Here is a 21,838-nt window from a genome sequence, read left to right on the forward strand (position 1 = left end):
TTCTCTTTAATTCTTTTCTCGCGGTCGCATGGGATTGTGCACACGGTGGCAATTCATCCGTCGCCCTTCTGTTAATCAGCTAGGTAAAGACTACCGCATCGCTGTCCAAAGAATGATCCAAGAAGTCAGTCCCGGCGACACCGACCAAATCTCATGATAGCTATTTTCCGAACATGCAATAATACTGTGCGGCATTGCTATAACTATGGCATAGCTCGCAGTTTGATTTGTTTCCCTTCTAGCCCTCTTTGTTATTCTTTTTCCTTTCTACCTGCCGGCAGCGCCACTTAAAGTGGCTTCCCTTCCCTCCGCATGTCTGCCCGCCTTTCTCTTAGTGAGGGCAAGACAATTTGGCAAAAATTGGTAGATCCACATATTGTTATACTGTGTTTCACTCTGTTTTCCTCGATACTTCTCGGTTTAACATGCTTTGACAATGAATCGACACCCCTTACTGAAGCCAAAATTATGACGACGGTTGATGTTTCGACAGGGGGGGATACAACATCGGTATCAGGACAGGAGGAGGTAGTCACTCTTGGAGTTCTAGGATTTTGCTATCAATCCAGCCCCACCGCAGTCAAAGAATGCTCTACTCCAAGATTAGGATATAACCTCGGTGTGTGTTTATCTTTTCGAGATTTTGACAAGAAATTAACAGCAATTGCTTTTTTCAGAGGCGCTTCATACCTTCGACCCAACTGTGTTTACATCCTGGTCTACACCGATTAGCAACGCCCTAGTCTTCCATGTCATAGCTTTCAGCTTTTGTTCTCTCGAAATGGCGGCCGTCATCCTTTCATTCCTGAAAATAACCTCAATAGGCGAATGGATATCTGAAATCACACTGTTCATCTCCGCCACTACCTTGGCCGCTTTGGCAGTGGATTTAAGCCTTTCTTCTTCGATCGCTACTTCGTTTTCTTCGGTAGACAACACAGGTCAAGTTTTAGAGCCGGTGATTAGTCTGAAGCAGGGAACGTGGTACTCTCTTATCGCATTTGTGTTGCTTTTTCTAGGCGCGTGCCAATTCAAAATTTGGACAAAGCGTTCTCGTCAATCGCCGTCCCCTTCGGTGGACCGAACTGCTGAACAAGGAGAGAAGTTTGATATACCACCTTCGAGTCTGATACCGCCTTCTAACCGGCCACAAGTTGACAAACCAAATAGCGACGTCGAAGGTTTAGGAGAGATCGGACCTGGTTTATTGGAATTCATTGACACAACATCGCCTATCAAGGTCGCCAATAATCAACCGAACCGTCCTCGTAAATTCCTTAAAAGCCTGCCTCCAACGCCGGTATCAATGGAAACTGCGCAAGCAGCTGATGACAGTGATTTACGCCGCTCCCAAAGCAGTGGGCCTCTATTTTCCCCTCCGCGAACCATGAGAATTATCCCAAAGAGGAGAACTGGAATGTTCGCAGGCACGGACAGGTACAGCTCTCCCGATAGCCCAGCGGGCCTATCCAATGATTCTCGGTATACAATTCGGTCGTCCTACTCCTCCCAGTCACCAACCTCCACTCGACGTACAACCAGTATTCCCTTCGCTCCATCAAGTTACCAACGGGGCACCTCGATCTCTTCCTCCCCTCTGCCGTACAATCCTAACATCGAAGTGCCGGAGGATGTAGTGCTCTATCTCGATCCTTCCCGCGCATCGTCTTCATGTCTCGATCACATCGACAGTGCATCTTCGACAAAGACGAGAAAATCGTTTGGACAGTTTTCTATTGGAGGATCGAGCGTGTTCTTGCCCGCCCGTGCATCTTCAGTGTTTATGCACCCTAATACTCGACCTCCTTCCCAAGGATCTAATATACTTTCGAAGAAGCCATGTTAGTTTCATTGCCCCCTTCTATTTGTTTTTAAGTGTACTGACGATAATTTTGCAGCTACCAAATCGCAGCGATCGCGTATGTCAATGGCCCCAAGAACACCGTTCATGGATACGTTCCCAGGCACGGCCGACTATCCAGACGTAGAAAATTCAGGCGCGATTGCTCTTTTCCAAAGCCTCCGTGCTCTACCCAGAGTCCCAGAACCTGCTTCAATACCCGAAGTACCGAAGATGCCTCGTTATTCAGTATTACAAGCTCTACAGAAACAGCAGGAAATGCTGCCTGAATCCTTGGGTGCGCCACGGGGAGAAGTGTCTGATTCATTTGACGGGCCACAGGAAACTCTACCTAGAGATCCACTACATGATTTGCCGACAAGACAGCAGGAAACGCCGTCGCACTCTACATAGAATTGGTTGGCCTTCTCGACACGACTGGCTTTTTCGACACGATTAGCACCTTATCTTTATTGTTTCCATGATGACATCGCATCCTGTTCCGGACACTCAACTTGCTTTCCATTCATTTTCCATTCGTTCATCCACCCTTTCTTAGGGACGTTCATCGTAAATTATTGATTTTTCCCCTTTTTTGTAATACCCCAATCGCACACCATACTGAATACTTAACCAAAGGCAATTTTTTTTCTTGCCTCTATTCGTATACATGGTCAGTAAGTCCATATGTACTATAGAAATGGAAAACACAAATCGTTGCAAATTAGCGAATGGATCGTGAAAAGTGCTTTGCGTCGGTTTTCACCCCAAAAAGGATCGCGAATGACTAAAAGGGGCTTTACGAGGGAAGGATAGGTAGGTAGTAATACATTCTCTAATTTCGCAATTAGCGCGCGACGGGGAAGTCGGTGAAGGCCAAAGAGCAGACATGGCAAAGAAGTTTACATATTTGGGAAATCTGCGAAGTTATGCGTTGCCAGACGCCCGGACGTCAAACGCTTACTCGACTGTATCAGCCATATGGAACCATACTAGTACATGGTAGTATGCATAACAATGACGTGCTATCAAGCGCTCATTGCGGCGGTTCAGCCTGGAGTCGCAACTAACTCGCAAGGCTCAAAAAAATCAAGGTAGCTGATAATAGATGAACAGATGACGTCCCATTTCCACGTCTAGTCAACCACTCAAACTTGTCGTACGTTCGACATGACAGTCGTCCAGACTCAAACTCGGATTCGGACTCGGACTTCAACTCCGAGAAACGAACTCAAACTCGACAACGACATCGAGGACGTCAATGAGACCCAACGGCCAGTCTCCTGGCCTCTGCCAATGTGTACGTACATGTACAGTACAAGGGTGCCCCGAGTGAAACCGACTTTAAAAATAGATCGATTAATCACGCCATGCAACTGGCAGACATTCAATGGACATTATGGGACATGTAGCATGTACTCTGAAGTAACTCGAGTCTGCGTTGCTCGTGCTCGTTGCTCGTATGTACGAAGATTGACTATGACATACTTCTTCAATCGTGCTCCAATAAGCAGCAAAATGCCAAAATCCGAGCCTACCACCCGGTCGCAATGTATGTTGCTCTCTGTGCTCTCGACTCGGATCTATCATAACATCTGATGCACCGAGGCCGACGTGTAGTGGGGCGTGAATCCAGACGTGATGCATCTCATGCCAATCAGGTCGAGTTGGAGCATGCAAATGGAGTAGCATAATTAAATTTTAAAAATGTGGAGTGGTAAATGAAAACACGGACGCGTCGACGTGAACAACACGCACAAGAAAAGGAATCAAAACATTTCAAAAAACATCAAAGTACCGAGATAACTTGATAAAACCTTGATATAACAAATAATGATATTGATAATCGATAATAATACTGATACATCTGAGTCATAGACTACACTATGTAATGCACAAAATGAACTGAAGTGAGATGAGATGAGATGAGAACCAGGATACAGAATGCAGAATAGATCATAGGGAGCGGATGGGAGGTGGCGCTAAAGGCACTGCAAAGGATAGAAATAGTAAAGGAAAGTAAAGGAAAGGAAAGGAAAGGAAGTAGATGTATGACTTCGAGACGAGAAGAATCGACGATGTGATCATATTTGACTCGACTCGGATGGAGGACTGAACGTTGACGTTGAGCGTTTGAACGTTTGAATATTGAAGCTTGAACACTGAAACTTGAAGGATAGTGGAGATGCGTTCGAGTCTCGGTCATGATCAGTTGCACCAAGCACTGCGTATTCGTACCGATTATACCGATGCAAAAAAGAAGGAAAAAAAAGGAGCGACGATGCGGGCGCACAACAATCAAAAAAAGGAAGGGCATGGGTGGGTGGTTGGGTAGGGTGCTAACAGGGTACAAATACGACGATATGAATACGTTACACAAAGAGAAGTATATGTGTACTATACAGTGCAATACGATACAACAACAAAAAACAAGACAAAAACAACGAACGAAGAGAAGATACGAGCGAAAGAAATAAAAAAGTGGCAAGTAATGAGAGAGAGACAGAGAGAGAGATCATGTCGCAAATGAACGAGAGTATGCGAGTGGTGGTCGTAAAAAGCGTCGTGAAAAAGAAATTGATAGATGCAAAAATGCGAATGCGGTGAATTCATGCTGTAGTAGATGCGAGTGCGAGATGTGGATGGATGGTGGAGTGAAACGGATGGATGTGGATGGTAGAATAAAACGGATGGATGTGGATGGATGTGGATGAATGGATGATGATGATGATGCAGATGCAGATGATGCGAGCGACGAAAAAACCAAGAACAAAAAATGCGATGTCGTAAAGTCATAAAGTGTCATGTGGTGGAACAATGCGATGATGCTGAAGAAACCAAGAAACCCAAAAAAAAGGAAAAGAAAAGCGAATCTAAGATGAGGTCCAGAATTATGAGCATGGACTAAAAGGAAAGATAAGCGAGCAAAAGAAAGGGAAAGGGAAGAAAAAAACAACACAAGAAAGGGACACAAGAACAAGGGCAGGGCAGGTGAAGATAGAAGATGCACCAAGCATCAACAAAAATCACAGCTCGCGCTCAACCCTCTCCTTCTCCCACTGCCCCTGCCACCTCCTCTCCCACTCCTTCATCCCCGCCGACCCTCCTCCATTCGAAAATGGCACATCAAACATCAACTCACACCCCAACCTCGAAAACCTCATCCCATCCTCTCCATCCCACTCCCCCTGCCACTCCTTCTCCTTACCATCATCTTCCTCCTGCTCCTCCTCCACCGACCCCATCTTGACAGCCTGAAACACGCGTATCGTACGGATATGCACCGTCTCGTCCGGCTGGCAGTCGAACACCTGGTGCTGCGGCGTGTCTGCCGCGCGATACGACGATGAGGGTTTGGAGTTGAAAGTGGATGCCGTCTCTTGGGACTCGTCGATGGTAGGTAGAGGATCATCATCATCTTTCTCTGGGATCTGCGAAGGCCATCCGAGCCTGGTCCTCCTAAATCTACACAAAAATACCATCAGCTTCCACCAAACCAAAACCGAAAACCAAAAACAAACTCACGTCTCGTACTCCCAAAGATAATAAGTAAACATATCCTCTTCCACAATCAACCGCCCCATCTCATCCTGAAACCTCGCTACATACGCAGCAAGCGCAGGACGGCAACCAAGCAGCGTATGCATATACTTGCACGCATGCATCTCCAGCTCGCGCGCGTCCACCGCAATATACCGATCGCGCCCGACCAGCAGCCCAGGCGACTGCACGAGCCCAGCAGGCTTGAACCGGAATATCTGCTGCGGCTGCTCCTCCCGCTCCTGCGCCTGCTCTTCTTGATGCCGTTGATGTTTTTCAGAATGGTGCTGAGACGAGTGTTTGTGCTTGTGGTTCTGGTGTTGCGAATGCCGCGCGGCTGCTTGAGCGTTGGTTGAGGCCGTGGACGCCTGCAGCGCTTTGGATGTTGCAGCGACGAGCTCGTTGTAGCTCATCCCCAGCAACGCGGCTGTCTTTGCGTTCGGTGCTTTCGGCTGAGTCATCTTCACAGGCGAATGCTGCCTGCTAGAAACAAGAGAGGACGACGAGGAGGATCCTCCCGAACCCACTGGCGTACCCGCGCTCGTGGGTGTAGACGAGGACGACGAAAATGACACCGGCGAGCTCGGTGTGCTAGGCGACGTCGACCCAGACGATGAATATCCTTTGCTCTTTGACGGCGAAGTTGTCGTTGTCGTTGGAGGAGGTATCAGCAGCCCAAGTTGCTTGGCTGCTTTGGGTTTGACGACGTCTGGTATAGGGAACGGGAGTGACATATCCATCCCAAGCTGCTTGGCCGCTTTGGGCTTGACAACATCTGGTATCGGGGACGCCAACGACACATCCATACTGACACTCGCGCGGTCACTCGCCATCCCCGCATCGCCCAACACCTGTTCCTTTCTTCTCGCTTTTTTCTTGTCCGAATCTCTCCCCGCCATCCACTGCTTCTTCTCCCTCTCTCTACCCTCTCTCTCCTCCTCACCCTCCACCTTCCCATCAGCTCCCTCTGTAGCTCCCACATCCGCACACACGCCAATCGGCGACCCCCACTCCGCAAGCCGTACCCGATAACTCTGCGTCTTGCCCGCCTTTTTCCCAAATATATTCTGCATAAATTCGGAGACAAATTCGGCCGGGCGCGGGTACACGCCGTACGACCCCGAGAGCATGCCGAGGAAGGCAGCTTCTAGCTCGCGCGATGCGGCCGCGCGCTGTGCCCAGATCACGTGTGCGGGTTGTGCGAGGTACGGGTCGGTGATAGGGGGTTTGGCGTATGGATCTGAAGAGGTAGAGGTGGAAGAGATGGTGCTGGTGGGTGAAAAGAGAGTGGAAGAGGAAGAGGGTGATGATGATGAAGCAGCGGACGTGGTGGACGCGTGCCGCCGCCAGCGCGCGTAGGAACTCGGACGCGCGGTCTCTGAAGACGAAAGAAAGGGTTGTTGCTGGTCAATTTCTTTGTCGTCAAAGGAAGACGAGACGCATGTGGTCTCGCTGTGATTGAACATGGAGTCTTCGCCAGACTCGTAGCCCTGCAGGGTATCCCCATCGAGGTCGGCGTCCGAGAAGAGGTCGTCGTCGTCCATGTCGAACGAGGATGCGCTGGAGCGGTGCCGTTTCCGCGGGGAGGATGAGGGTAGTAGATGATCTCTCAGTTTCGGCGGGTTTGCGTAAGGAAAGAAGATCTCGTCGTCGATGAGTTCAATGCGTCCGCCGACGCACAGTATGCGTTTGACCTCTCGGAGGAGTTTGTCCCAGTGGGTGTAGGGTACACAAAGGACGAGGTTGGCGAGACGGACAAAGTCAAAGGATGCATCCGCAAAAGGTAGCGGGAAATTGATGCTATGTGTATATATTAGCGTGAGAGAGGGAATTGGACAAGAAAATGACTTGCAAATTTCCTTGGACAAAAGTGGTGTTGTCCATGGCTTCAAAGGCGGGGGTTGTGATATTGACGAGGTCAAAGCCGGTAAAGTGGGTGTGGGACCAGATGTTGGCGGCATATAGGATCCAAGTGCCTTGACCACAACCTAAATCGAGGACGCGCAAAGGAGGCTTTGCGCGGTGATGACCAAAGGAGGGGTAACCGCCTGAAAGACGCTGCAAAAGCAGATCTGTATAGCGGTCGCTGGAGGGAATGGTTGAGATGCGCACGAAATGAAGAGGGAGAATACGCACTTTTCTAGCAGAATAGAATTGTAAGCCTGCATATAGGGAACCTCTGTCTGGTACGGGTGGAGCTTCATGTTGAACCTGGTTGTCCAGACTGTTTTGCGGACGAAGGAATCCGGATCGCTGTGGTTGTCAAAGTCGTCTGGGGTCTTGAACTTGACAGACTTTGCTGTAGACGGGCGGGGGGACTCTTCTGGGATGTCTGTCGGACGCTCTGGGGGATCTGGATGCGTGGAAGCAGGAGAGAAGAGGGACATGACGGAACGCTTCTTCTTGATGGAGGGAGGATGGAGAGAGTTTTGGGAGGTTGTGCCATCCTGGTTTGTCTTTAGCCTCTGTTTGAGACTCAAAGGATATGAGACTTTTTGGGAGGGAGTTCCCGATTGGGATGTGGGTGATGCAGGCGGGGTCACGCACAACTGCGCGTGCTTTTTTGGCTTGAACGACAGTCCGAGATTCATGCCTCGGAAGGAGTGCAAGCCACCTAGCGAAGATGAGCGCTTGAGCCGTCGTGGTTCTATGTCGGAGTCTGTGTAGAGGGTGGAAAACGGACGATAGTGAGCCTGGGGGCGTCTAGGAAGAGTGGTTGGCTGCATGTGGGCTATATAGAAAGATTAGAAAGGGGACGCTTAGGCCCTTTGTGAATGCGGGCCACGACTAGGAGGAACAAAGTAGGGCTGGGAAAGGATGGCCAGTCTGTTAATGTACGTACAACATTCAATTAAGGCAGTCCTTGTTCTACCGGCCTGACAGAAATCAATGTATTAATACTAATCTAATCCTCGTCCTTTTTCGGAGGTGGCCCGCACGGCTGCAGCATTCTCTGTGACTCCAAATCAATCAGCTACTCAGCCCCCGTTTCTGACAGTCACCCACCTCTGTCATCTCAAACTTCACACGCCCTATCGCCTCCCCGTCCGCGATCGCCAGGAAGGACGTCAGCGTCGGGTGTCCTACTATAGACGACAGCGTGTCCCGGTGCTGGTGCGCCAGCCATTCACTGTTCCACCATCAGCTGCTCTTCCGTCCACTATCTCGAATACGGTACATACTACTTGGACAAGTCCGCGTGGCCTTTGGTTCATTCAGCCTCGTTCACCGACAAGCCACTATTCACTCACCAGTACCAGTGTACCGCGCATGCACTGTCTTACCGTCAGCTCCCACTCGTAGTACAAATAATATAACCCACTCACAATGCTCGAGCTGCGTGTTGGCTGTATACCTAAGCTCAGAAGACTGCAACCATGTTAATACCACCCGTTAGCGCGCAAAGACATGACTGACCATATCCAAAAAGCGTGTTGATTGCTGTTGTTGCCTTCCAAAGGCTTTCACATCAATTTCTCCTTCCCATCCTTGCCTAATCCGGAAACCTTCTCCTCCCTCCACCTTTTCTTTGCGAACATGAACGCAGAGACTAATAAAATCAAAGCCCGCCTCGCCTCGCTGAACGCCTCCTTCTCAGAGCTCGAGTCCCTCCTCGACCCGTTATTCGCCCAGTCGCTCCCCGAGACCCTCGTCGGCCTCGAGCCGCTCCAGCAGGCAAAGCTCCAGACCGTCCTCCCATACCTCGTCTACGATCTCATATTCAGTGCGTTTCCTTCACTCATCAACCTACTCGTTATAACCTCGCTTCACAGTCTACCTAAAATCACGAGGCATCGATCCTAAAACCCACCCCGTCGTCCCAGAACTCGTACGCCTCCACCTCCATCTCTTCCGCACTCTAATTTATATAACTTTACTCAGGACAGAATAAGAGGCTACTTTGAAAAAATCTCCTCCGCAGAGAACCCACCAACCAGTACGTCTTCACTTCCTTCAAAAACACTCTACTTACCCCCGCACAGAACGCACAGAGCTCGACAAAGCAGCCGCCTCGCGCTTCATCAAACACGCCATCTCCCAAGCACAGACAAAATGGAAAAAGACAGCCGCCGAGGACGCGCAGGACGATGATGCTGCCGCGCCGTCATCCTCTTCAACAGCAACCCGCGTCCCCCTGAAAATCACTTCCAAAATGCGCGCGCGTGCAGAGTACGAGGCAGAGGTTCGCCGCGCGGACGAGGCGGGTGAGGAGGAGAGCGATTTAGTCGTGGTTGATGGTGATGAGGATGAAGATGAAGATGAGGAGAGTACGAAGATGGACGTGGACGTGGATGACGAAGCGTTACCTACAAACTCCAAATCCAAAGGCAAAGGCAAAGGCAAAGAAACATCCTCCACCACAAGCATATCCACAACCATAACCACAACATCCAACAAACGGCGCAGACCCGCAATCGACCATTTCGCCGGTAAGCCATACCACTCGGAAAATATACCGCCAATCAATCAAACTAATCTAATCTAATCCAATGTTTTTTTCTATGAAATGAAGGATACGGCGACGACGCACCCCAACCCTCCCTCTCCACCGAACCTTCCAAAAAAGCAAAATCCTCGCCTGAAACGAGCTCGTCGCCTCCTGAATCGACAGCTCCGTCACCTGCTTTCGGCGAGAGCGACAAATCTAAATCTTCAAATTCAAGTTCGAATAAAAAGTCGAAAAAGAAAGCTAAAAAAGCTGCTGCTGCTGCTGCATCCTCGTCATAACACCCGTTCCACCTTTTCTTACACACCTCATACTCGTACTCATAGATAGATAATACACCCTCATCCTCATCCACATCCGTGAATACACTTCATACATCAATATAATCAAACCAACATTGCTTTTTCGATCACCCAAAAATTCGAAATATGCCTGAAAACGTTGTAATTGAGGCTGAAAAACACTGTAATCGGGCCTGAAAACATGGTAACACGGGGGAAATAACGTGATAAATTACCTCCCGTCTTTCCGTGCAAAAACACTGGGGAAATAGCATGATGAATTGCAGCCCAACTTTCCGTGCAAAGCACGGGGGCACTGCTAGTTGTTTAAAAACCTTCATGCTGCATCAACAACAACTTCTATACACACAAACACACAACCGTACGTCTCTTGGGAAGTTTTATTTACATTTACATATATACATATATATAAAAAGTACACGGTTCAAAGACCTTTCTATATGTTAGTTCGCGATTCAAGATTTGCGATTCTGGGTTCTTGGTTATGAGTTCTGTTATGTTCGATGGATGGACAAATACAACAAAAAGCAAAAGAAAGAAAATGGAATGGAAAGAAGAAAGAATTCACTCGATTGAACTGTTGAGAGTGATGTCGATGGATGAAGTGATGATAGACAGAAAAGCAACGATGGACGGATGAAAGGAAGTCAAAAGAAAAGGGAAAAAAAGAGAAAAGGAACAACAGAAAAATAAATGGGTGAGATATTACAGTAAGAAAGAAAGAAAGAAAGAAAGAAAAAGAGCAAATGGTACAATACATACACAACAGAAAAATATGAGATTCGAAAAAGATGACAAAGTTTAACAATCATCATCGCCAGCACACAGTAAAAAATTGGATGTATGCCGTTCAACTTTAAAAAAACGCAAATGAATATAATATAACAGCGCAGAAGTTGTCGTGAAAATTGGAGATGAAGATGAAGATGAAGATGAAAGATAACTGAGAATGGGCGTGTCGATAAAGTTACATATTGTTGTTCTTGTTGTTGGTTGAGATTTAAATTGCCAGGTTGCGTTCGAGAAGTTGTCATTGCAGAGATATCCAAAAGATTGTTGTCGTTTGAACGTCCAAGCGTGTTGTCGTCAAAATATAAATATCAGGCCGCGCAGAGGGAGATGCCATCCAGACGAGTCTTCGGCAAAGAGTCGAGTGAGAACCTCCTTTGGTTGGCTTACATGGTTCTGCATCCTTCACCATTCAGATCCGGAAGGATAGGCGGCGAATTCCTGTCCTGTTCACCACCAGCATTACCACCCCCGGCCCTCGGACTCCGCCTCCCACCAGGCGACCACCACCTCGCCCTCCCACTCCCACCTCCCCCAAACACCCTCTCAAAATCCCCCGCCACCCCACCCGCACTCCCCGTCGACGACTCGCTCGCCGTCCTCCGCGCAGCCGTCGCCCGCCGCCTCTTCTCCCTCGCCGCCTTCACCGCGTCCACCGTCTGCCACGAGTAAAACGACTTGAGCACCACCCGCTCCTCGTCCATCTCATCCTGCCCATGCCCCGCCCGCATCTCGTCGTCATTATCGTCCCGCGCGTCCAAGAAGCCCAGCTTGCGCGCCCCGTACGCGCGCCACCCCACGCGCGGCCGCGTCATCGGCGCGAGCTCCTTCACCAGCCCCTCGTGAATGCCCCGGCAGTCAATCGCGACGATGCGCGCGTGCCGCGTCGTCCGCTCCCGCGCCACACGCACGAACTCCCTGAGCACCGCCGCGCTCATGCGCGTGTTGTCCGCCTCGAGCACCGCGAGCCGCGGGCAGTTGTGGATGAGGTTCAAGAACGCGTCGTCCGTGAGCTGCGTCGCGTATGAGACGTTCAGCTGCTGCAGCGCGTACCCTGGCTGCTTCGGAGGCGGTGTTTTCTTCTTCAACGGCGTCGTCGCTGCAGAGGCGTCCTCGACAGGGATAGGGGCTGGTGTGATTGTAGCCAATACTTTATCTGTAATATCAAGCGCATCCTCGAGATCCAGCCGTCTGATATGCGGCGTTGTCGATAATAAGCATATGAGTCCTGTGTCCTTCATCGATCCGCCGATACCTGCGAGCTCCAAAAACTCGAGCTTTGGAACAGAATGCGCCAGATTTGCACAGGCCGTATCCGTCAAGAGCAGGCACGAGGACAGAATAAGGTGCCTCAGCCTCGTCACCCTACGCTTTAACTTTGTGCTATCATTAACATCCCTCCCAAGATCCCTCGGGGAGACGAGGACAGTTTCGAGCGCAAGCAGATTGTCCGTGTAGCCTTCACACGCAACGAACGCGTCCAGCGCCGAATTGTGCAGCTGGCGTGAGTAGCTTAGGTCCAGCACCTCCAGGTACGGCGCCGCCCTGCCCAGCGCCTGCATGACGGAGTCCGAAACGTATTTGAGCCCAGATACACGGAGTTCCTTTAATAGGAGGTGCTCCTTGCGGAAGAGCGCAGAGAGCGTCAACGCCTCGATCCCATGGCCGTCCAGATTAGGGCATCGGCTCATGTTGAGAGATACGAGGCTTGGACAAAAGTTGGCGAGGATATCACATGTCGTGTTTGTGACCGCTGACAGACCCTTGACCGAGAGTGTCTGTAAAGAACGAGATCTGACGAGGAAGTGGTGCAGAGACCGGGTGGTCAGAGAAACGCAGCCTTGGAAATTGGCCTTGGTGATTTGTGTGTAAGATAGCGGCGTCTGGGGCACTGTAAGGCAAAGGCTGGTGGTGATATCGGTCATGGCGTCTGCATGGAGCTGTACATGTCCTGCAACGTTAAGACTTTGGACGAATGTACCCGCTGCCTGCACTAGTCGTACAACGATCGCGGGGGGCAGCGAATGAAAAGAGCGCAGGTCAACGTCAATCCATAGCTCTCCATCGAAAACAAGCGACCTCCAGCCTTTCGAGACCTGTGATATCATAATGCGGTCAGACGAGTTAAATATAAGCATGGCTCATAGGCATACTCTGCTCAATTTGAACAGTTCTCTGACCCCTTTGTCTCTGCCAACCCATCGACCTCTGGACGAAGTTGCCTTGGCCGCGGTAAGACGACCCTCGCGCACTGAGCGCAAGTAGTCCTGTTCGTGTACATCAATTAGGCTGCGTAGAATATGTAGTCGCAGCTCTTTGGGGAGAATCAGATCAAAATAATTTGGAATGACAATTGGAATAGGTTCAAAGAGATCAGATGAAGTAGCAGGAATAAAATCTAGAACTGAGATTGGATACGGAGAGGATTTAGACCGGACTTTAGGCTTTAAGCTAGAGCGAGGGGTCGGGAGGTGTATGGTACCAGGTTGTGTTGTTACAATTGGAGACTTGGGTTTGGATACAGTGTACCATGCCGGAGGGTAGCTGCTAGGTTCTCTTTCGATGACAGATAAAGTAGATGACGAAATGACTGACGAAAGTGCAGTTGTGTGCGCGGTCGGATCTAGAGGTGGAGATTCATTGCTATTGGCATTCTGGTCGAGAATGAGCTGGCGAGAGATATTGCTAGGGGTGCGGGATGGTCCAAACACAGGGGGCGTTGTTAACGCAGTACTGAGCAGAGGAGAAATTGGGCGAGATAAATTAGATAGGGATTGACATCGAAGCAGGTGGGATCTTGCAGCATCCGGCGAGTCTGGCTCTGGAGAAGAAGATGGGGACGCAATGGAAATTTCTCGGGAACTAGGTAAATTGGCGGTGACCGGCGTAGGACTGTACAGAGCGCCATATGACGATGGACCAGGAGTAGGGGAGAGGTCACCCTCGTAGTCGAGCCTAATCACGGAGAAACTGAGTGGGGGTAGGTAGGGAAACGACTCCCTGCCTTTGCCCTTTGCAGAGGTAGTGTCTGATAGGAAGCTTTCGGAACCTGGTGACTCTAGCTGTTCCATGCTCTCGATAGACAAATTGTGGTTTCGATATCTGTTATCAAAGTCAGGGGATGAAAAGTTGGATGTAGCAGGGCTGAAAGCCAAAGACCCAGATGAACTTTCGCCAGTTCTGTAGCTCGTTACAGCTGAGGGCGACATATCAAAGAGATCGTGCAGGACCGAGGAGGGGCGAATGGGAACTGGCATCGTCCTTGCTTTACCTTTACCCACAGTCGCCTGGGCATTTCCATCGTCCACAGACTCCACAGATGTGAGGGGCTCATCATGAGAAGACATGGGTGTGGGCAATGCCACTAATTTCAATGGGTGCCGCTATATAAGCAGAGTGAAGAAAGTATGAAAGAGAGAAGTTACTATTAAGCGGACACACGGGAACCTTGAGGCGGAGGGGTGCTTGCGGCTATAACACCAGATGAAACAAAAAGATAAGACTTTGCATTTCTCAAGTCGCTACTTGAGGCAGTCTCTTGAAATGTCCTGTCCTGATATAGTCTGTGACGCACAAGGCACGAGATCACATCACTAATCTAGGGGTTAGTCTGAACTTACCCCACACCTCCACCTCTCTCACAGAACTCCCAAAGCCAGCTGGCATGTTCAGCAATTATAAATATATTCAACAAGGAGTGCAAGAGGTAAATAACAACAGTCTCAACTATGTATCGTATGTATATATGTAATAATAAAAATTGCACGAAAGCGATAACAACCCACGGAAACGGGTGACAAGCAAATGCAAGACTAGATCCATAAAGCAGCACCAATTAAGATAAACCGTCGGCAGTATGCTGTACAAGGAGAAATGGTCGAATAAGGTCCCAGAGCCTCGTGTGATCTCGAAGGGGTATTAACCGGTTGGTGGTGTTCAGGCCTTGGGGTTTTCCTTCGAGGTTTTCCAGTTCGCAGTGGCTAATTTAAACCTGGCCACGAGAGTTATCGTCAGCCCACTCGTGATACTGAGTCTGACAACGCATGCAATTACGTACCGGTCCTTATGCAGCATGTCAGGTTGCTGCTCCTTGAGGCGGGCCATCTCGCTTTGCTGGAAGATAAGAAGGCAGCCGTCACCGTTGGTATTCCTTCGCATTGATAAATTGCAGAATACACACCATAAACTTGTTGAACAGCGATAGTTTTTTCCTACCGGCCCCACCGGTGGATTTGACTACAAAACGTCACGGTTCAGTGGCATGAGATGTCGTCAAAAGCGGGGCACTAAAAAACTACTTGCCTTTCTTTGGTGGTTTTTCTGCAGCGGCTTTGGCGTTGGTACGAGGTGCCATTGGAACGGACGTTTAGAATATTTTATCGCGGATGGGATGAAAAGGCAGTGACGCGTTCTTTTTCGCGTTGTGGGCTATGTGATGATAGCCAAGAGACTAACGGCAGAAAGAAGAAAACAACTTGAGCACTGAAAATAAAAATAACAGAGGGAAAGGGGGACGTACTGTAGGCGAGAAGGAATCGGATGTGAGAGACAAGGGCAGGGTTGTGGGTGCAGGAAAAAAAGGTTCAAGGATGCATTTTGGTTCAAGTGACGGAACTTATACTTACGAGGGCATTCAAATGACAGGACTTCGATCGTGCATAGTGGGCCCCTGACACTCCCCGCATGTCGGTCACTGCCGAACAACTTCCTGTCCACAACTCGGTGTGAATATATTATCTAGTTTGTTCATAATTCTTTGAAACAATTCCATACGCACTAGATTGTTCACACTCTTTTTTAAGTCCCTTCCCTCAACACGTCGCTTTTCGATTATCTCCTGCTAGGAGTGGCAGGGGTGTTATCTTGGTCATTTAATGACCCCGTGCTAATCTAAAAGCTACTTCGTCCCAACACGTTGATTCCGCCTCAATTTTACTCATTGTAAAATACCCGGACAACAAAATTGCCTTCTTGGTATGATTCGCAGTCAACCTCCGATTTCATTGTTCCAGGCAAGCTCACCGGATACGTCAGAGTTATTCCGAGGGTGCCGGGGGACCTCTTCAAAGATGTCCGTAAAGAGAAAACAAACAAACGCGTCCAACAACGCGTCGCGTAACTTAATCAAGGAACGCAGCGATCTGGATCATTCATAGTTCTAAACACAGAATAGTCCACCCAGCCTGGTTCATAATGATGCCATGTGCCATGTATCATCTGTGGGAAGTTGAGTAATCGCGGAGTCGAATTATAACTAACATCGTAGGAGCGTACAATTATGTCCATGTGCTGTTTTGCTAACTTACACAGTCGCCGCTGTCGTCTTGGGTCCTGCTGACTGCCCGATACCAGCGATTCCCTCGATTATACTTGCACCGCTAACAATACCTGTCGTGGCTACCAAGAACTTGCGGCCTAGACATTAATAATAATTTCAGAAAAGCTCTTCCATGATAAGGATGTTTAATACCTTTGTTTTGCCGCCCCACCCAGCGTAAAGCAGCAATCTCGGTGTACGTGCATCCACCTAGGAAAAAGACAACAGTGGTTGTTGTTGTCGACCCTACAATACTTCATTGATAAGAATGCATGCAGGGCGTAATCTATTACTCACCGAGGGCAGCCAACGGACCGGAAGCTACAACGTTATTCGAAGTTTTTTGCACTATTTCCACAGTCTGGCCAGGAATCACAGACACCACGTCTTCGAATCCTTTCCATCCAACAATAGGATGTGCTTGAACTTTTCCGATAGATAGCTTCTTCTGATCCCCTGCACTGTTCGCCTCGTTGCTCGCTTTCTCCTTCTCAGCCGGGTTGCTTATGACACCTCCCTTTTGAGCTATGCATTGAACAAGCCTCACGCTAATGGGGGCGTATCCAGAATAAACGAAGCTGATGTCATTTTCCACTTCATCCAAAGCTTCTGGATTGTCGTCGATAAGAAGGCGGAGTGACTTGCGAAGCTGAGCAAAGGGGTATTTCAGTGCAGCAACTGATGAAGGCGTGGACGGCGGAAGTGGGTTCGGGAACAGTACGGAGAGAGATGGTGCAGATAAAGAAAGTAGCAACGGTAGATATTCGTATCCATAAGCCTTTCGGTCAGAACAGAATCAGAATATAGTGATATTGTGGATTGAACATGAACCGGACAAACTTGCAGAATCTCACGCTTAATGTTTTCCAGGTTCTTGGCCTTCACACCTCCCGCTGTCAAGCTGGCGAGGCACAACAGTCGCAGCACAATCTGCATGTCGGCACCTTGTGCTATGAGGTCTTCAATTGCATTGAGTTGTGCAGTGACCTCGTAAGAAGCCAATAAATCTGTTTTTAGGCTTTAGTGAGAAAATTGAGTCATAAATAAGATTTATCGCACTTTGCTGGATCTCAAGAGATTTGTTGAATACATCGGTCCTGGTAAGAGGAACGATCAATTCCGATAGCCTTGTGTCTGTGTCCTTAAATCTTAGCACTCGATATCAGGGAGCCAATGAAGCCCAGAGAACGTACGTAGTCCCAGAGCTTGGTGCTCTGTTTGGAGACCTCCAAGCTTCCCGACAAAATCCCGCAATTGGGCGACAGTCTGTCCTTGCAAGTTGGTCTTAAAATAGAAAATCAGATGCCTTTTCTGATGTGGCAATTTTTTCCTGACAGACCTTGTAGTCCTCGTTCAGGCGGCGTGCAACCTGGTTAAGTTTCTTACCCACAGATGAAAAATTGAGATCCCTCAGCTCCGCGAAAAGAGGGTCCGTTGCAGTTGTCAGGTGATGCTTTTTCTTCGCGTCCTTTTTTACCGCGACGACCGGAATGGCAGCAGGAGTCGTCGAGGTAGAGGCAGTTGGAGCGCTCGTAGCTCCAGCCGTCTGAGGGGATAGAATTGATAAAGGAAGTTCTACGTGCGCTGTATAGAAATGTATAAGGACGTGTTTAAAACTAACAGTGTTGAAAGACTTGCAATTCTTAATTCCGACCAATTCATCCACAAGACCTTCGTATGTTAGCTGCGTAAGCAATGGGGTTATCATATCCACCCTTCTATCCAGAATGATCAATGAATCGATCTTGGAGGAAGATGAGGAAAGCGGTTCCGGACTCGAGCCATTACTCGCTTTGGGGTTTTGACGTGACAATAAAGTCGCAAGACGCTAGAATTGATTCATTATATTGGTTTCATCAAACAAGTTAGAACTCTTGCCTGAGCGTAGTCTCCTTTCCCAATTATCTGAGGAAAGTGTCCGAAGATTCTCTGTACGTTGAGTAAAGCCTGTGCAGAATCATAGATAATGGTCTCATCTCCATCCTGTAGTGCACAACATTTATCTCCTCCAGCAAGTCATACAAGACATGTGCTCTCACTCACAACCCATAATTCTCTCAGTGTGTTCTCGTGTTCCAGTGATATGACGTCTTCAGCTATAGGGATAAATTGTAAATTGTATGAGGATATGGTAACGTCTCCGAGGACACCCTCTTCTTCTAGAATTCTAGATACGAGAGTGGAAACCCGTGGAACCAGTAGCAGCGTATAATTGTGTTTCCGGGACTCTTTCGCGTGTCTTTTAATATGATCTTGGGATAGTGTCAATCTCTGCATAATGTACTGCATTGGCATGGGAGAACTTACCAGCAATAATCTTAACGTGTTTGATCCGCGGCCGACATATGTATACGATGTTGTTGGTTGACGAAGTCAATGGACCTGGCTCTAACCAAAACATCTTGTCCACGCCATGATGCTGGTTTTGTTAGAATCTCCACAGAAGGCTGCGTACAAGTATGTTCACACCTTCAGTAGCGAGACTTCAGTGACAAGTCCAAGGGGTCCCGCCAGTGACGCGTCCAGAACAAGTGTTTTGGCACCATTTACCTAGATATTGATTGAGGTTAGTTCAGGGGAGAGTGCACAGGTGAATAATAGAAAAACGTCCTGAATTCAAAGCATCAACGAGATCCTTTTTCGCTATCTCCTTAAGTATGTTCACGTCCAGTTGTTTATCAGCGCTGGAAGTCGAGGCCTGCTCTCCAGAAGCCATTGTGGAGGACGAGGTGGGTGTCAATAGAAAGGTGCTACTTGCGTCGATGGCATCACCGTAACCGACGGCCCGATGTTCATGTTTGCCTTCAGCCACTATTTATAGCAACTCCCCTGTTCTTCAATGACCCCGCCGGCATGCTATTGCTGAGTACCCCAACCGGGGTCCGGATGCTATCTCTCGCCAAAACACACGTGAATTGACACTTCTCTCCAGCTTTCCCCGCACCCAAATACCTTCTCCAAAACGGAGTCGCCAGTCGTATTACTGAGCAAGGTCTTCAGAGGTCCACCGCCTCTTGTTTGTGCTATGCTGCGTTTGCGAACAACTCCCAGAATTGCGCGATCAGCGTCTCGTGCGATGTCTGCTTCACATACTATCCCAGCTTTGCCTCTTCAACCCCCAACCATAGATGAAGAGGCTGCCCAATTCGAGGCCCGAACGCAGGAAATGGCTGAGTACTTTGCTCAGCCCAGGTTTAAAGGCATCAAACGTCCTTACACTGCTGCTTCAGTCGCGTCGAAGCAAGGATCTCTCCCAGTAACACCTCTTCCTTCCACTTTACTTGCAGATAAGTTGTTTGGCATCCTTAAGAAAAATGCAGATGCAGGGACACCGGTACATACAATGGGTGCTATCGATCCTGTCCAAATGACCCAAATGGCCCACAATCAAGAAGTTGTCTATGTTTCTGGCTGGGCAGCCTCTAGCGTGCTCACGACGGGAAACAACGAAGTTGGACCGGATCTTGGGTAAGCTTTCATTCGTGCTAGCATAATCACTTCCAACTTAAATTATCTACTGTGAATACCAGCGATTACCCTTATACTACTGTTCCTAACCAAGTACATCGTCTGTTCCGTGCTCAACAGCTACATGACAAGAAACATTATGACGAACGGCTTTCATTAACACCTGAGCAACGCGCTAAGACACCCTTCGTGGATTACCTTAGGCCTATTATTGCTGATGCTGATACTGGGTATAATTTCTTCATCTGTATCTATGTCAAAGTCGTATCTTACGGTTACCTTTAGTCATGGCGGACTGTCTGCAGTAATGAAACTCGTCAAACTCTTCGCCGAATCCGTAAGTTCCAGTGTAGTCAATCCAAATCGATGACCTTTAACAATGTTGTATAGGGCGCCTCGGCTATTCATCTAGAAGATCAGCTTCACGGTGGAAAAAAGGTAACTTTGCATATATCACCTACACTTCTTTAACCAAATTAATTGTGAACTACTTAGTGTGGCCATTTAGGTGGCAAAGTCCTTGTGCCGACTTCGACTCACATCTCCCGTCTTGTTTCTGCTCGATTCCAACTCGACTTGATGAAGTCCACTATGCTTTTGATTGCCCGCACGGATTCTGAGTCTGGAAAATTAATTTCATCCAACATCGACATTGCAGACCACGAATTCATTGTTGGCACAACTACTAGAAGTCCGGAACCTCTGGCTGAAGTTTTGGCTAAGGCTGAAGCTGAAGGGAAATCAGGGCCTGAAATTGATTTAATTGAAAAAACTTGGATGGATAGCCACGAAATGTGTACATTCGACCAAGGTATACTTTTATGCATTATAGGCTATGTCAACAATGAAGGATGTCCCCTTTTCTTCAAATATAGCCGTGATCAAAGAAATACAGCTGTCGACCATCGAAAATAAAGAAGCAGCAATGCAGACCTACCACGAAGTATCGCGTGGCAAGTCAAATGCTGAAGCTCGAGCGGTTGCAGCGGATATCCTGGGCTACGAAGTATTTTGGGACTGGGATGGTCCGTCGATTAATCCTAAATTCGTTTGAATGCCACTAAAACAAACATCTCAGCTCCTCGCACCAAAGAGGGATATTATCATTATACAGGGGGCGTTGAAGTACGTTACTCGTTTGGTACCGTGCACATAAAGCTAATCACGCTTAGGCTGCTATCAAACGTACCAAAGCCTTTGCGCCATACGCCGATCTTCTCTGGCTAGAAACTAAATCACCAAACCTCGAACAAGCTCGCTATTTCTCTCGAAAGATTAGAAAAGTCCATCCCGGAAAGTGAGTTGATTAAGCAAGATAAACGCTTACGTTGGACTTGATGGTCTTTGTGCATTTTAGATGGTTTGTATACAATCTCAGCCCAAGTTTCAACTGGTCTCAGCATGGCTTCTCTGGTGGGGATCAGTAACCGAACATCCTAAGATAGTGGCATTAAACGGCCTTTTTCTATAGATGTCGACCTGAAAAACTTCGTGTGGGATCTGGCTAAAGAAAGGTTGGTGTCATGTATATTTTCCCACTGCAAATCGCTTACAGTCGATCAGCTTCGTTCTTCAGTTAATCTCATTGGCGGGATTGCACAGCAACGCAGTTACAACGGGTAAGCGAGCTTTGTTTTCCTTCCTCGATGCACAGCTAATGAGCGATGCCCCCACAGCCGAATTATCGGCACGATTCAAAGAGGAGGGAATGCTGGCCTATGTCAAACTTATCCAGCGCAAGGAGAAGGAGATTGGCTGCGACGTCCTAACCCATCAAAAATGGTCGGTCGTCGGTGTTCCTCCATACCGTAATATGACTGAAAATTGTTCTGAGTGCAGGAGCGGTGCCAATTACATCGATAGAATTCTGTCAACTGTCTCTTCAGGGTCGTCGAGCACGTCTGCTGTTGGGAAAGATTCAACAGAACATTCGTTCTAGATGTAGCAATTCAGATGATAATCTATGGCGATCTATTATCTGGCCCGTTTGTCCCCCTTGGCGGACCATTGGCGTTCGGTCACGGCCACGATTTGCGCTTTTTGTTCACTTCTATCAAAAAAGATATTAAAGCTAAACTTGCCGCTGGGCCCACGTGTATAGCATGCAGAGATAATCATACTGTTAGATTTATCTA

General features: G+C 48.5%; 6 protein-coding genes across 6 annotated transcripts; 3 read left to right on the forward strand and 3 right to left on the reverse strand.

Annotated features, from left to right (window-relative positions):
- Positions 1–468: 468 nt before the first annotated feature.
- Positions 469–2,254, forward strand: JR316_0000388 (uncharacterized protein; the record flags this gene model as incomplete). The annotated part of the gene is made up of 3 exons (XM_047886203.1): positions 469–619; positions 678–1,841; positions 1,899–2,254. 3 exons carry the CDS (start codon positions 469–471, stop codon positions 2,252–2,254), a joined length of 1,671 nt encoding a protein of 556 aa, XP_047753949.1.
- Positions 2,255–4,866: 2,612 nt separating this feature from the next.
- On the reverse strand, positions 4,867–8,106 carry JR316_0000389 (uncharacterized protein; the record flags this gene model as incomplete). The annotated part of the gene is made up of 4 exons (XM_047886204.1): positions 4,867–5,305; positions 5,366–7,180; positions 7,218–7,466; positions 7,517–8,106. 4 exons carry the CDS (start codon positions 8,104–8,106, stop codon positions 4,867–4,869), a joined length of 3,093 nt encoding a protein of 1,030 aa, XP_047753950.1.
- An 811-nt stretch (positions 8,107–8,917) lies between these two features.
- JR316_0000390 (Nuclear nucleic acid-binding protein C1D) lies at positions 8,918–10,108 on the forward strand (the record flags this gene model as incomplete). The annotated part of the gene is made up of 5 exons (XM_047886205.1): positions 8,918–9,104; positions 9,154–9,209; positions 9,263–9,317; positions 9,364–9,810; positions 9,894–10,108. 5 exons carry the CDS (start codon positions 8,918–8,920, stop codon positions 10,106–10,108), a joined length of 960 nt encoding a protein of 319 aa, XP_047753951.1.
- Positions 10,109–11,304: 1,196 nt separating this feature from the next.
- JR316_0000391 (uncharacterized protein) lies at positions 11,305–14,265 on the reverse strand (the record flags this gene model as incomplete). The annotated part of the gene is made up of 2 exons (XM_047886206.1): positions 11,305–13,014; positions 13,072–14,265. 2 exons carry the CDS (start codon positions 14,263–14,265, stop codon positions 11,305–11,307), a joined length of 2,904 nt encoding a protein of 967 aa, XP_047753952.1.
- A 1,955-nt stretch (positions 14,266–16,220) lies between these two features.
- On the reverse strand, positions 16,221–18,951 carry JR316_0000392 (Vacuolar protein sorting-associated protein 33A; the record flags this gene model as incomplete). The annotated part of the gene is made up of 13 exons (XM_047886207.1): positions 16,221–16,333; positions 16,389–16,481; positions 16,533–17,013; positions 17,076–17,242; positions 17,295–17,369; positions 17,429–17,519; positions 17,575–17,781; positions 17,857–18,063; positions 18,108–18,218; positions 18,279–18,487; positions 18,543–18,654; positions 18,705–18,785; positions 18,865–18,951. 13 exons carry the CDS (start codon positions 18,949–18,951, stop codon positions 16,221–16,223), a joined length of 2,034 nt encoding a protein of 677 aa, XP_047753953.1.
- A 360-nt stretch (positions 18,952–19,311) lies between these two features.
- On the forward strand, positions 19,312–21,642 carry JR316_0000393 (2-methylisocitrate lyase, mitochondrial; the record flags this gene model as incomplete). The annotated part of the gene is made up of 11 exons (XM_047886208.1): positions 19,312–19,703; positions 19,766–19,933; positions 19,989–20,040; positions 20,094–20,141; positions 20,199–20,514; positions 20,579–20,728; positions 20,782–20,828; positions 20,876–21,000; positions 21,061–21,116; positions 21,175–21,217; positions 21,267–21,642. 11 exons carry the CDS (start codon positions 19,312–19,314, stop codon positions 21,640–21,642), a joined length of 1,773 nt encoding a protein of 590 aa, XP_047753954.1.
- Between the last annotated feature and the right edge of the window lie 196 nt (positions 21,643–21,838).

Source organism: Psilocybe cubensis, chromosome 1, assembly GCF_017499595.1.
Source record: "Psilocybe cubensis strain MGC-MH-2018 chromosome 1, whole genome shotgun sequence".
In the NCBI taxonomy this organism is placed as follows: domain Eukaryota; kingdom Fungi; phylum Basidiomycota; class Agaricomycetes; order Agaricales; family Agrocybaceae; genus Psilocybe; species Psilocybe cubensis.